The following is a 15,772-nucleotide window of genomic DNA, read 5'->3' as shown; positions in this document are numbered from 1 at the left end:
CAGAAGATGTAATTTCTAGAAGCAGAAAAACATTCCAAATATTAAGAGTTATGTGGGCATTTAGAATATTGTGGTAAGGACTTTGATCAGTATGTGCTAGACTGCGTTCTATAGGAACTGAAACTAAGACGGACAGTTGAGAGTCAGGACATATAGAAAGTGTAAAGGTTTATAAAATACTAAAAATATAAGTCTGCAACATATCAAGTATAATTTCGAGACTTTTCAAATGCAGTTACCAAAAGGTGGACAAGAAATGACCTGTGAATCAGTTTGAAGAAGTGCTTCGGGATGCGTGTAGAAATTGAGGAGGTGACCTAGTGAGACTCCAGCTAAACAAACAGAGGTGCATTATTCCTGTGAGGCACTTTTCTTGTGATTCACCGATAATGAATCCACAGAGTCAGGGTCCGCCGTCCGTGCTGGGATACGTGCACGTGGTGCCTGGTATTTTTTTTTTTTTCCTTTTCCTCTTTTCTGCTTCATGTCTTCTACGCCCACTCAATGCTTCGGTAGCATTACTGAAGACTGAGCCATATTCTGTAAGAAAAAGAAGAAGAGAGTCGTTAACCTTTCATTTCACACGTTATTCTAGTTTTGGCGATGTGGAAGATGTGGAGTGACTTGTAGAGACGGAACGACGGAATTCCGACGTCTCTAACGTGATCACTTTATCTGACAAATAGTTTCTTAGTAGGTGTAGTAGACAATAAAATAGAAATCCAACAATCGTCACGTGCATGCTGCTGATTCTGTGCAACTGAATCGTTCAGTTACACAAGGTTAAAACACCTGCGACATGGAGTTCAATCAGCAAATAGGTTTCAAACAGCTGGCTCCTATTTAAGGAGATGTTGTATGTGCTGGTTATCACACAGTCCTCTGAAAATCTGTCCCAGGCACTGACTAAAAAGTTGAATGGAAAAGTAAAAGTATATACAGGTGGCGAAAACTATAGGCCAACTAAAATGAGGTCAAGTGCCTCAAAATGGTAACGAGAAAGATGGGAAGAAAATGCAAAAAATGCCATCGGAATCAATCAAATCATAACCGGAATGGAATGTCCTCGATGTTTTGAATACGTTTTTCTCGGTGCATTTGCATGTATGCAAATAAAAGCTATTGGAGGAATTATAAAATTTTCCCACCTTCTATAAACATCCTATTATTTTAAACGCAACTGTACATGTTAAAGTAAAAAAAAAAAAAAAAAAAAAAAAGACAGAAATATCTGTTGCCATTTAAACACTTATTCTACCTATGATTTTAATTACTCTGGGAATTTTAGAAAACTTGCTCAAAATGCATCTAAGGAATGTTTCCGCCATAAAAAATAAAAATAAAACGTGTCTAGCCTCTGTTTTTTAAGCTACACCTTTTTGTTGCTGTACTTGCTTGCAGTTACTTCTACCAACATCTAACATCATAAAGTCTGTCTTACAGACAGAGATTTAAGGGGATTGTGCATTGACATCTTTGGTGGCTGGGTTGGTGAAAATAAACAACAAACGGCAGCAGGAGACAATTTTAAGAATGACCCTGTAAATCAACAAGCAGACGCTGTCGCCAGATGTTAATGACATTTTGTTGGAGTATTACTTTTAAGTTCTTGGTGGTTTGAGTCCAGTCCATCTGGCTGATCTGCGGTATTGCAGTCAGCAGGATGCTGCTGGCTTTGTTTGCGTTCTCCTTCATCGTCTTCAGGACATTATCAACACAGACCTGAAAAACAGGAAGAATGGCAGCAGCGTTACAGCAATGAAAATTTCTCTTCCTCTAAATGTCACTGATCTTCTGCATTCCAAACAAAATCATCAATGTTTTTTTTTTTTTTTTTTGCATGTTGCATGTTTTTGTATCCACTTTTGGTTTGTGGGTTATGTGTTTGAATGCCTGTGTCATAACCCCAAATAAGGTCCTGAGGAAGTGCTGTGAGCCCGATCTAGATTTTATTTTTCTCTCCAGTCTCAATTAAAAAAAAAGGTAAAAATAAAGTCTAACCATTTGAATTTAAGCAAGAAAAAAAAAAAAAAAATCGGAAAAATCATTTTGTTATTTAACACACACAAATGATCTTAATTAATTTAAGTTAGAAGATAGTTTTGGTGCCTAAAATGTAAATCATCAGAATACTGGCTGCACTGTGTTTCATCTTGGTGTGTTTTCCCTTCAGATTGCTTATGCTCAATTTAACTTAGGTCTGGACTTTGACTGTGCCATTTTAACACATTCCAGGACACTCTTTGATCTAAACCATCCCACTGGGGGCTGCATGTTTAGAGTCACTGTCCTTTTGTTCCCTGTTTTCAGCTCCATCCACCTTCTGTTTAACTCTGACCAGCTTCCCTGTTCCTGCTGAAGAAAATCCTCCCTTAAGCATGATACCGCCACCACCATGTTTCACTGTTTGGACGGTGTGGTCAGGGTAATGTGCAGCGTCTGCTATTCGCCAGACAGAGTTTTGCATATCAGGCAAAATGCTCGATTTGGTTTTATCTGATAAAAGCACATTCTTTCACATCTCTGTTTTACTTCCTGCATTGTTTGTGTCATGACTTAATATGGTTTTCTTTCAGTAATGTTTCTTCCCCCTCTTTTATAAATGACATTTGATCACCATTCATCTAGCTTTGACAGCGTTATAAAAACAATAGGAAAATTCTGTCTTGTGGAAATAAAATACAAGCTGTTGCTCAGTATTACAAGCTTTAGAAATATAATTATGATGGGATGTTTACAAATTCTGGTACATTAATATATCAATTTAAATGTGTTTGGAAAGGATCATACAGCTGAAATGCTTTCCGTAAACACCTTCCAGCCTGCCATTTACATATAATTTTGAGAAAGAGAGACAGACAGGTCGGATGTTCTTTTCACTTTTTCAGATACAAATCATTTTTGATTTTCCTTCTTTTAAGTTTTTGTCAATATTTGAAGTAAACTTGTAAAGTTTCACAATTTGAAATCTGCTCACTGCGTATGCAGCATGTGGTAAATAGTTTGACTTGTTCAGCACATTTTTTTAATCTGATGAGGTATAAAAAAATGATTCACACAGTTTTCCTTTCGTTTACACAGCTGCTTTGTGTAAGGTTAAGATTGCATCAGCCTAAGAGTGTACAGGCTGCCAACTACGCAAGTAGCTAATTTTCTCAGGACCGTCACACACTGTACAACTTTTCATGTAGCTGCAGATTTTAAGTCAGTAAGTCAAAAACCAATCTTACGATTGGGTAAATATGTAACTCATGAGTCAATGTGACAAATTAACCACACGTTGATATTCATGACAAATAGATACATTTTTCTTGACACTCTAGTAAACACACAGCTTTTTGGAACAGTTTACTGTCCAAAAACCCGCTAGTGGCTGGAATTGCTCATTTTTAGCCTGTACTATATCAGCTGAGTGGAAACTTTCAAATTACAAGCTGGTTTCTGAACAGTGAATGCATCACATTAATTCATACCAGGTCAGACAGATGACAACTCTCTTCTGAGTGACACTTCATTATTATTCTTTCATCTTTTGAGAAGCGCTTGTCTCACTTCCCATCAGATAGAAACTTCTGAGTTGAATGAAAGAAGAGGTTTGAGTAATTCTGAACCTAACTCTGCTTTCCACTGTGAACTATTGGCTGTTCATTCAGACTGACATATGCGTGGCATCTCCTTTGGTCCCAATATAAAAATTCTGATATATGGTTCATAAAACCTCCATATGGAGTGTTTATAACTAAAACAAATGTTTCAACAATGTAATATAACAAAACCAAGTAACTATGTTACATTCAGTTTTTATATATATAAAAAAAACACGACATAAAACAAATCTGACTTTGCAAAAAGAAACCTTGAAATTGGGCCTCTGTCTCTTTAAGAAGACCCTAAGCTGATCATCTTAAAGAGACAGATTTTACATAATAGCCCCCCTTAACTTGGAAATCACTGGGGGGTTTTCTGTCTTGAAGTAAACAAATATTTTGACAAACTCAGAAATTCTGAGGCATGAAATAGAAACAAAAGTAAGTGAACTATGATATGAATTGTAAGCAGAGTATGCTGTAAATTAGTCACTTTTATTTTATCTGTTAAGATATGTGTAACCCAGATCCTGGAGGAGACACATCTGTGTAACAGTGGGCTGTTTTTAAGAAATACAAGTTGTCCTTTTGGTTGTTGGGTTTTTGTTGTTACTGTTGCTATGACCAGAAAGTAGAAGGGAAAGTGTTTTAGTTTCATTTCTTAAAGAAAAATTGGACGCGCTGAAACTGAAACTGGCAGTTCTGAGCTTTGCAAAACAGAGCGACTAGAATTTGGCCACAATGTGTCTAATTTATGCATCTCTGTTGAGTATAATTTTGTATCCATCTTAGAAAATATCAAATCACAAAGAATGCTCTGGTTGATGAAATCAGCCATTTCATCAACCAGACTTGGAAATATCTAAAAAGGCAAATTACACAATATAAACATGTTTGCTGTTAAAATATTTGTTTTGTTATTAGTATTTTTCTTTTACATTTTAAATGTCTAAAATGCTTCTCCATTCTGTTCGAGACTGCACAAAAACCCTGTTTTTATTTCACACACATTCCAAGTAAAATGTGTCTTACATATCCACGGGTCATATCAGACAACGTCTGAAAATGCCATAAAGTATAAATTACAGTCGGGGATTCTGGTACATCCGTCCTGTTTCTACCTCCTGTAGCCTTCCTCTGTTTTCATGTCATGCTTAATGAATACATTTGTGTTTGTGGTTTTTTTGATAGCATGAAGTCATGACTCATTGTGACTCAACCTCCTCTGGCAGGGCTTCCACCGGAGGCTGGCAGGCCAAGCAGAGTGGGGGTGTGTGGCGTGAGGAGGGAGGGGAGTAAACAGGGAGAGGCCAAGAGGTAGCAGCAGGCCGGGCCGGAGAGAAGAGAGATTGGTGGTGGTGGTGTGGAGGGAGGGGGTGGAAGGATGTGGCGAGTGTTTTGCAACAGGAGGGGGAAGAGGTCAGCTGCAGGAACTCGGAAGTGAAGCTGGATCACTGACAAATAAGCTAAAATTCGCCCACACACAAAACACACGCGCGCGCGCACACACACACACACACACAGCCACTATCAACCGGTTTTTATAGAGCGGCTGCCACAGGAGACGCCACTCGGAAGCTATAGGAAGCCGCAGGCAAAAACTGTGGATCACTTGGGGCGTAGGGGGAGAGACTTCTGAGAGCTCAATATGATAAGAAAACTTGAAAATGTGATCGAAACTGTGCAAGATGGGAACGTTTGGCAGCACATTACACAAGGAAACACTTTGAGCAATATAAACTTTCTCTGATAACAAAAAGAACTGTAACAGGACGTCAGTCGTGAGCATCCAGTCAATGATTATCATCTTCACTTGCTGTAAAATCATATCCCAGCCTTAAACGCGACAGCTGTCATGGGACACAGGGATATAATTGCAGAATAATTGCTTTATTGCACAACACGGCAGAGGAGAGTCCAAGTAAACCTGTTGACTGACACTGAGTTATCAGAAGAAATCTGCTGAACAGTGAACAGCTGTATGTCATATTTCAGGTTAGTTTCCTTATTACCACTGGTGTAAAGTGACAAAGACTAACCACATAAACCATGTCATCTTACTTGTTTTTTTTCTTCTCTCGTTCTCTGTCTTTCTTTTACTCTTTCCTTTGTTAGACGCAGCAACTACAGTGGAGCAAGTTGTGAGCAAGTTTGGAAAAATAAGGTTTAATGTGATCCCAGAGAAACAGCCCCTCCTCCACATGTTGCTGCACTCTTCCATTCAGCTGCATGAAAGAAGACTACCACAATGCTGCCTTGCTTACAAGACGGAAGGATTGAGCAGTTTGGAAACAATTCTAGCAGACACAATGTGGAAGCTAATAGAGCAAGTCTTTTCTAATGTACGTGTATTTTTGACCTTTGAAGCTGACAGATTGGGTCCATCACCCTGTTTCTGTCAGTCTGCAGGTGCTGTCTCAGTCCTTCATGGACATTAAAAAGGTGTGACAACCACAACCATTAGTGCTTTATATTTTAATGGGTCAGCAACACTAAAATTTTAAAAAATCGCCCCACAGACACTGCATATTTGAAAAGATGTGTGAGTGAAATTTTTAAGGGAAAGAGAAGTGAAAATCTCTCTGTGCATCACTGAGAAAATTCAAGACTTCACAAATAGGTCAAAATGATATTCATCTGCAAGTCCCATTGTTACTGCTAGCTGCTTAGATGTTTACAGTCAAGTCGGTTATTACAGTACAGCAAAAATGAAAAAAAAAAAAAATAAAATAAATAAATCTGAACCTTGTTATATTTTTTGATTTCCACGAGATAGCCGTCACCAACTGATCAACATCTTCCTCTTATTTAATTTAGCAATGAAACAGCACTCAGCTGTTTCAGGTCTGACTCATGTCAGCAGCGTCTTGGTGCCCGAGTCACTGAATCAGTGGGAACAACAGTTTGTCCTGCCACTCACCGCCTCTTCGTGCTCCTTCCAACAGTCGTAGTCTGTTGCCATTGCGATGCTGGCGTAGCACAGGCCGGCCTCTTTGGCGAGGACCACCTCCGGCACGGTGGTCATGTTGATCACGTCGGCGCCCCACTGTCTGAACATCAGGCTCTCTGCCCGAGAGGAGAAGCGTGGTCCTTCGATGGTCAGCATGGTCCCTCGCACGTGGCACTTGACACCCAGACTGCGCGCCACCTCCACCAGAACCTGTTACAGATAACAGAGCATCTGAGAAAGCTGGCCGTTGATGAAGCATTACTGACCTCTGGAAAGGAAAACAGCTCATAGGCAACAGCCATTCTTCTACGGTATTGCCATTAGGGTGATGGCAAGGAGCTCTACCAGCCTTCAGGTCCTGAAGCACGTCATCAGAAATAATTCAAAATACCAGTGGAAACATGCAAAAAAGATGGCATTCAATAATAAGAAAGGTTCGATTGATTATTGAGAAAGGTATAAATAATTTTGGCTGTGCCACGTATTATTGAAATGTAATTTTGTTTTTAAAATTTGTCACTCCTTTTATATCATTCTATTATTTTTTCTTTGTCTGAGAAGCAAGATTCAGGTATACCTGCTCATCATTCTAGGGAGAGGAAGAGTACACCCTGGAGAGGTCAATATAGTCCACAAAAAAAAAAACACACACGGCAAACACACGCACACACGCAAACACGCACACCTAATTCTTTTTTTAAAAAGTGTATTTTTCTGCTTCAGTCAAGATGTTTTATTTTAGCCTGGCCCCAGAATCTCGCTGCAGTGGAAGGTGACCAGCACATAGTACCTTTTTTTTTATTTTATTTATTTTTTAGACAAACTCACCTCTCTGGTTTTGTTGCAAAAAGGCTCGGCCATGGGGATGTGACAGACCCCCGGTGGGCTGGTGGGCTGCCCGTCATACAGCGTCTGAGGCCTCTTGGTCGTCCTGGAGAAGAGAGACTCAAAGTCTTTACTGGAGCCAATTTACAAATGCTGCTCTTTCAAATTCATGTCAAAATCAAGATCAACCACATCAAAGTGGAACATCTTACATTACAATAAAAGATCTCTTTAAAATAATCATCAATTTGAACATTAAACTGAATAGTACATCAGGAATGTATGTGATAATGTTGGGGAAGGTTTACCGTGATAATATTCCGCTAATATTCCAAATAACCAGGTGCTTCATTTTTATAAAGTTAATGTTGCTTTTCCTTGGGTTTTCTGCAGAGAGCAAACAGCATGGTGTCTATTTAAGAAGCTAATATTGAATCCAGTACAATCAGCTTTTTGCAATATGTATTTTTGCACAAATGAATACTGCAAAGTTGATAAAAGCACTAAGAACCACACATCAACACCAATATGCATCGAGTGGTTTCTAATACCGTAGACTTGTACAGTCTATTGTAACACTGATACACTGCTTTCCTCATCTATCCAGGACAATAAAGTGTAGTGATAGAAAAGCAGCAGTTTTTGTTTTATAAATAAAACAAGTGTCCTCTGTGTCAGTGAGCTGAGTCAGCCGTAGCTTCATCCTGTCTCCAATGAGCTCATAATGCAGACAAACGGTGGCAAGCACACAAATAACCTATTGACTTCTCCCAGCGAGCCGAGAACATCAGGCCTTCTGTGGTTCCCCGAAGCCTTCCAGCTGGGTTTTTAGTTATGAAACCCTTGAGCTTTGGAGTCAGTGAAGGTGAAGGAAGAATACATTTTGTTCTCTTCACGTCTTACACTGCGAGTATGAAAACATGTTTTTAGATTTTTATATGGCACTCTTTGTCTAGAAAGGAATACTAAATGAAAGGTCTACAGTAGGGCTGACTGAAAGTGACTTCTTGCTTTCTGGTGTTTTCTCAGAGATCATAGAGTCGTAGCAGCATTATCTTAGACACCCCAAGTATGAACACCTCTGATGCCCTGCCCTCATCTCTTACTCACAACCGTGGCATTGGATGATTAATGTCAGCCTTTAAATACTTTGTGCAAGCTTTGCAAAGCTTCCCGTCAACAGCAACAATTTAGGTGGGACAAAGCGTGAGCCGAGAACAATGCCTGATTATATCAAGAAAACCAGTTATCCTTGGCCTTGCAGTTCGCTTGTATTTAAAGTGCATTTTCCACAATGCATATTTACGAAATATTTCATATATTCCTGATACAACCACAAGGAATTAGCAGTACAAGGCAAACATTACTGAAAGGGCAGTCAGCAATTTACGTTTACGTGTTTGAATGTTAAGAATACTATTTAGGGGTTGTGATGACTTTTTGCAGAATAGAATGGTTACACAAGACATAAATGAAGGAGTCAAAAATAAGAATTGGTTACATATATTTGAATTGATTGTGGACTCCAATTGATCCACACCGGGTCAAAATTATACTCATAAGCTAAAATACATGAATGCATCCCACCAATGTGTGGCTTTCGAACTCAAGAACACTGCAGTAATTGGTAAGCATGGTAGAGGCAGAATCATGCTGAGGGGCGTGCATGTATATACTGACTTTGGCTCCGCGTGGATTAAAGAAAGATCAAACTTCCACACCTACTTCCTATTTTCACTCAAGCTTGTTTATTGAATGATTATTCCACCTGGGAAATAAACACTTCAAAATAAATAAACACAAGCTCAAATTTTAAAAAAAAGTTAGGCCAAGTCATGTATGTAAACTTATATCACTGGAACTACGATCACTGTTCAACTTGTCTGATTAAGACGGTGCCATGCATGGAGTTAATGAGAAGTAAAAATCTGAGGTATATTCAGGAAAAACCAAACACAGGCTGGCTTCAAAGCAAAATTGCGAGAAGGCATTTACCAAATGTTCCTTAACGGTAAGCGTGTGGTACTTTGAAATGAAGGAATGAAGAGATGTTGCGCATATCTGAAACCTCCCATTATTCCTGCGAGACAGTAGCCGTTAAACATGTACGACGAGTACATTTAATTTTCTAAAAATGCTGCCCGGCCAGTTTGGAGCTGAACGTTAGCTATTTAATCAACCGCAAAGATCTGCGGCCGTCGCCTGAAACGAGAGAATGGAAGAAAAAGGCAAAGTTGAGATTTAGATTTACAGGAACACAGGACACTGGCACAAACAGACAAAGGCATCTGTTTATTAAAAGTTCAGCTTCTGCACGATGAGTTAACGAGATGGGCTGAGCTAAAGCGATGCAATCACATGCGCTGGGACAAGTCCGAGCAAGTCCCAATGTTTAACTTCCTCATTTCGGATGAATAAGTCATGGTGAGGATAGTTCATCTGGTTCCTCAAAACACTCAACAAAACCACAGGCTGAAATGTCGGAGAGCAGGTTATTAAGATCGGCTTGACTCGCCTTGTGCCAACTCACAAGTCACAAGGGCGGTGATTCAAATAGGAACTCGGAAAATGTACAGCCATGTCTTGGAAGACGGTGTGCTCTCGTCTAAACTGGCTGTCTTTTCAATGTTTGGAGAAAAAAAAAGAAAAGAATAGGGGAGCGCTCGCCTCGAGGCGAGAAACAGCTGAGGAAGAAATTCTTAGCCACAAGACAAAGATCTTTATTTTTTTACCATCAGTGGCAGCAATCTGAACATGTGAGACAAAACACCTGAAGAAGAGAAGCAAAAAATGCCTGTGTATTCCACCACCATTTTTTTCTTTTATTTATATTTTATTACTAATGTTCTCTGAAAAAAACTCAAGAGTCCTTCCTAAAAGCAAAGATGTTAAAACCGGGACTGCATGAAATCAGAAAAAACCCACATCTAGACTATTTTACTTAATCACAATGTCCCACCACTCTCTGCCAAAAATATTATCATCCATGCGTTAATTTGCTGTGCTGCTGTAATGTATCTCAAGATTAACTTACACACAGACGGACTTCACTTACCGTACTAGGCATAGGACTTCTGAGGGGAACTGGAGTTGATTTAGGGGAATCGCAGTAAAATGCGACTCAATAAAGATCAGCACCACACTTTTCAGATTTTTTTTTTTTTTTTTGATAAAAACTACAAAATAGACACCCCCACTCATTGTTTTCCTTCCACTTAAAAAAGTCTGTGCTCAAATCTGGATAAAACGCAGACATTTGTGGCTGTGACGTGAGAACATGTTCAAAGGTTCCAGAGGTATGAATACTTTTGCACCGAACTGAACGTCCAATATAATTTCCTCTCACTTCAATAAGCATTACATGTCAAAACACTGAACACTGCACTTGGCGCAAAAACTCTTCACAGGTTAGAGATTAGAAGTTCACCTGTTTACCTCCTGAAACTACCTTTAAGCTGATCCACAGTCGGTTATGTTACCATGCCAACTAAATGCTGATTCAGTCTGACCTCATCCTGACCTTGGGCTGAAAAATCCTCTCACATACGTACGGTTCTGCTTCTTCAATGTCAGCTCAAGTCTGGATATTTGTGAAGCATTTTTACAAAGTCATCCTGGTTGCTAATTATCAGTATTAGACAGGAACAAAAATGCAACAAAGTCGACCAACAGGCTCTGCTGTAATTTTAGCGGCAGTTATTTAATATAAACAGCCCAAATGAAGACCACAAAAGTCCACACCAAGTATTGAAAAAAACCCCTAAACATCCATTCGTAGACGTTCAACAAACACGGACATTTCATCCTCCTCTTAACTAACTGCCAAACCAAACACACAGACCAAGAAGACGTTAAACAGGTTTGTCAAATTACAAATCAACTTATTGTGTATAAACACTCGATGTGAACCGACAGCAGAAATTCTCATGCAAGAACAAAATCTCACTGAATGAATGTAGAGCAGGGGTCACCAACTCCAGTCCTCTAGGGCTACCATCCTGCAACTTTTAGATTCACCTCTGCTCCAAAATGTCTGAGTTCCCTCACCAGCATTCATTCCTCTCTGCAATAGGCTGGAAACGAGCAGTTTATTTGATCCAGGTGTGTTTGAGCAGAGACGCATCTAAAAGTTACAGGATGGTAGCCCTCGAGGACTGGAGTTGGTGACCCCTGATGTAGAGACTCATGGAAAAAAACAAAACAAAGAAAAAAAACAAAAAACAGGAATACATAGAAGTATCTCTGTCCCAAAAGTTAAGACGATTATTTTAGTAGTCTTCTCGCTGAAACATCATGCTTTCAATTTGTTTTCTCTTTAGCTTTTCACTTTTACTTCAGCAAACTGCTACAAAAATTACTCTGGAGAAGTCTTCAGTTCCCCCCCCCACACACAATGCAGGGCAGAAGGCAAACACTGCTTTTCTCACATCACACCAAACATTCTGAAAAAAATCTTCCTTCCTTCCTGACACGGATATCCGAACACTTTGAAAGTTAACACAGATTCTACTCTAACATGATCCTAGTGTCTAAACAAAACATCAGCTGATGTCAAGTCAAAGGGGTTCATTCATAAACAAGAACACCCGGTTAGCTAGTCACACTTCACTTGTTCTACTTCATATCACACTTGTGTGTAAAAACAGTGCTTGAGAAGAATGAGGGTTGGTTTAGAAAAAGATATTTAAATATATAACCCAATTAACCCAAATTTGGCTTACACCATGGCTTACGTCTCTATTTAGCGTCAAAACAACTCCAGTGCTCTGAACATCAAGTAGCATAAAGCTAATTAAAAACAGCTTACAGTACAATCTCTGCTCATAAAAACGGTATAAATGCTGGTGCATTACAGGTTCAGGTTGTACCTAGTTATTATTTATCATCATTATTTACAGAAGACATTCTGAGTGACTTCAGCTTCTGGTGCTAACAATAATAATGGTGACGTCAATGCTGACGTTAAACTGGTAACCGTTATTAATGTGCACACAACAACAACGAGACAAAAATGTTCACAGGTATAAGATGACAAGAATGAACAAGTGTTGATATTTTGTGGAAGTTTGAAGTACGTCAAACTTAATGGCTTAACAATGTTTCTAAAATGCAAATTGGGATTGAAACAAGTTGGCAGTTGGGCAAAACTCATTAAAATATAGTTAGAAATGCTCTTTACTCCAAGTGCTGCTGTCTTTTTTATGTAAGAGCTATGCTTCTTATTGAAGGAAATCTTGATAAAATCATAATTTTAATCTATAAAATTTTGTGGATTTTTTTTTTTACATTTGAAATAACACCTGTTATTTCAAATAACAAGTGTATTGCAGTATGTTTTCATCGTGACAATGCCTGAAGCATTTCCCCAACATTTACAATAGTATCATGAATTTCCACATCTTGACAACAGAGTGCAAGAGAGAAAGTCTTCAAGGGTTCTTTTAGCCAGCTGTAAGAAGCAGCAGGTGGGCGAGGTGATGAGTCAGTCTACGGCCCATTCACCCGTAGAACCCTCTGGCCACTGAAATCTTCCCCGAGAAGGATCTTAAAATTGAACATTAACCTCCAGGAAAGTTTTGATGCAACATTTAAGTTGTTTTGAAACCAACACTTTTTCCAATCTTGGCATCACTTCATACTGGTAAGCGGCTACCGTCTCGAGGAGTCAGGAATCAGTTGATCAAAGCACGTGCATTGCACACGTCACTGACCTGTCGATGAACTGATCTATGATGACGATGTCACCGGGCTGAATCTCTTCCCTCAGGGAGCCACAAGCCGTGGTTACCACCAGATGAGTGCAGCCCTCTTCTCTTAGAGCCCAGATGTTGGCCTGGTAGTTCACATTCGACGGCATTATGGTGTGCTGTCTCCCGTGTCTACGTTTGGCAAAATTCACAATGTCATTTTATACATTGTGAAAATGTATAAAAAGTGTTAAGCCCTTTTTCCAGTGTTGGAAAAAGGGCTCAAAAGCCCATGAACGGCTTGGCCCTTTTTCCAAGCCGCACTGTCAGCACAGGAGAGCTTACCTCGCGAGGAGCACACATTCCACATTTTTAATCTTTCCCAGTATCAAAGCATCTGAGGGCTGTTCAAGCAAAACAGGGAAATCTTTCAGAATACACCGCGAAGCCAAAACAGAGCACATGAAATGCTTACTCTTTACACCACAGAGTGCGCTTTGGAACAAACAACTTGCCTTTCCATATGGTGTGTCAACATAACGCTCTGTTCTTCCTTCCAGAATATCTGGATCATCAAGACCTGACCCACCGATGATTCCTATCTAAAAAGAAAACAAGGTAAAAAGTCACAAAGATATGAGCTGTGTTTTGAATTAATTTTGGTGGTTGCATCCAGCCGCAATGGTTTGTCTTTGTTTGCACTTTAATACACTTTACATAAAGAAACAAAGAACTCCACCTGCCAATGCAAATTTATGGTGTACCCTGGAAAAGGTAACACACCTCAGAGGCAGCAATGCGACCACCAGTATGATTGATTGATACAAGCTTAGTTCGACAACAACGACTCTGTCTTGCAAATTTCTGTGTGTGACGACTGGCTCCATCCCAACTGTGAAATGAAAACTATGTATGCCTAACATATATCATCTACTGTACATCTTTGGGTATCTCCACAGCACACTGTCAAAAAATATGTTGTTTTTTTTTAAAGCACACAGACAGAAAAAGCCTTGCTAGCTCTCTGTTAAGATTAATTGTAGGCTAGTAAAATCAACAGAGACAATGGCTAATGTCATCAGGTTGCATTAATAGCACAAATGTTGATTTGCATATGTCATGCAATGGACTTAACCTGATGTGTCTGAGACAGGGTTTCAGTCATATCAGGCAGCAACCTGACAATCAGGTTGCTACTAAAGCAACCTGATTGTCAGGTTTTATTAAATGTCTGAGACTGGGTTTGGCTCAAAGGACCCCAGCGTTATGGAGGATGCTGCTGTTGATGCTAAAGTGGAAGCAAACAGTGACAATGACTGGAAACATATTCAGAACTTTTACTGGTACAAATTGGTTTACTAGATAGATACAGAAACCAGAAATCCAAAAGTTCTGTTTTGATGGAATCACAGTTTAGGGAAAGTGGAATGGCATGTAGCCTGAGTTCATATTCCTTTATCCAAATTAAACTTCTGACTGCTACGTGGCAGAGGTTTGTTTGTTTGTTTTTTTCTTAGTTTTTCCCCTCCAGTGTAACCTGGAATGAAGTAAACTGTTCTACATGTGCTGATAGAGTGTAGTTAACTGAATGCATTGAGCAGACATACCAACCTTCCTTGAAATGATCATAAAAGATTTTTGATCATGAACTCAGGCCGTTGCAGTCTGTTTTAGTTCTCTTCTTAAACCTATTTCGTTGTAGTGTTTGACTAGGACACATGTCCCCGTCAGTCAGTCAGTAAGCGTGGCGACAACAGCAGGGTGAGCTCAGGCGGCCACGTGTTTAGGTAGGGTTAAAATTCTGATGAAAAATAAACACATTTTATTGCCAGAATAAAAGCCTCCGAGTTCCCACAGATATGCTTAGCTAAGTGTTAAAGTCAAGTTACTGTGTAAAGTAGCTTAGTTACAATGCTAACGTCAAGACAATGTTTGTTCCTTCACTTCTAGGTTTGATATAGATTATATGGCTTAGTCCCCCTCCTTTCAGCGAGCTCAGCCACGTAACGTTCAGTAGCAGCTAACAATGCTCGCAATGTAGCATGAAACGATAGTTAATACCTTTACGGGCACGGAGGACGCCATTACAGTTATCTTCTTGCAAGAAAAAGTGGAGGGTTTGGTCAAATAGAGGAAGCTTCACCATGAACATCCGTTCGCACTGTAAAGCGCCAGTATTTCTCTTCCTGCTCGGTCATTTGAAAAATAAAAGCACTGCGGAAAAAAATAAATAAAAAAACATCTCCGACTGTTAGAATGTCAATTATTTCATTTACCAGCCAAACTTTTGTTATTTATCGCTTAGAAAAGGTAAGAGGTGAGGAAGAGTCTGGAAAATGAATGAACGCAGAAACTCAGCACACGTCTGCAACTTAAATCTAACTATCTGTAATATAAATAAATATGCAAAATTTGTTTTAATATATTTATGGGGTTTTTGTATCATCAACTTCATACTAGTTTCAACACCACGTGTGTCTTTGAGGGAGTCAGTTTTCACCTTTTGTTTTATTTAAGACCTCTAAAAGGTCATATCGTTCATATGTAAAAACCAGCGATTGTCTTTTAAAAAATCATCTTAATTTAACCAAAAGCCAAAAAAAAAAAGGTTTTTCTAACTTTTAAAACCATTATCCCGTCCACTAGATGTCACCGTAATCTCAGTGCCTGCTTAATCTGTGTAGGTCTTGTCCGTTTTTGAGAGATATCATTGTTACTAGATT

General features: G+C 39.3%; 1 protein-coding gene across 2 annotated transcripts; it reads right to left on the bottom strand.

The window, feature by feature from the left end:
• Window positions 1-462: 462 nt before the first annotated feature.
• On the bottom strand, window positions 463-15,219 carry mtap (methylthioadenosine phosphorylase). Of its 2 annotated transcripts, XM_015036011.1 has the most exons (9): window positions 15,111-15,204; window positions 14,661-14,850; window positions 13,565-13,651; window positions 13,395-13,453; window positions 13,074-13,241; window positions 7,366-7,468; window positions 6,508-6,747; window positions 1,600-1,722; window positions 463-540 (listed from the first exon to the last, which is right to left on the bottom strand). In XM_015036011.1, exons 2-9 carry the CDS (start codon window positions 14,676-14,678, stop codon window positions 502-504), a joined length of 837 nt encoding a protein of 278 aa, XP_014891497.1. In that variant the 5' UTR covers window positions 14,679-14,850; window positions 15,111-15,204; the 3' UTR covers window positions 463-501. The 2 variants fall into 2 exon arrangements, with proteins under 2 accessions (XP_014891497.1, XP_014891496.1); XM_015036010.1 differs by lacking the exon at window positions 14,661-14,850 and having other exon boundaries at window positions 15,111-15,219.
• Between the last annotated feature and the right edge of the window lie 553 nt (window positions 15,220-15,772).

The sequence above is a fragment of the Poecilia latipinna genome, unplaced genomic scaffold (assembly GCF_001443285.1).
Source record: "Poecilia latipinna isolate Pla-1442-1.1 unplaced genomic scaffold, P_latipinna-1.0 Scaffold353, whole genome shotgun sequence".
NCBI lineage: Eukaryota > Metazoa > Chordata > Actinopteri > Cyprinodontiformes > Poeciliidae > Poecilia > Poecilia latipinna.
This window is presented reverse-complemented; position numbering and strand designations above follow the sequence as displayed.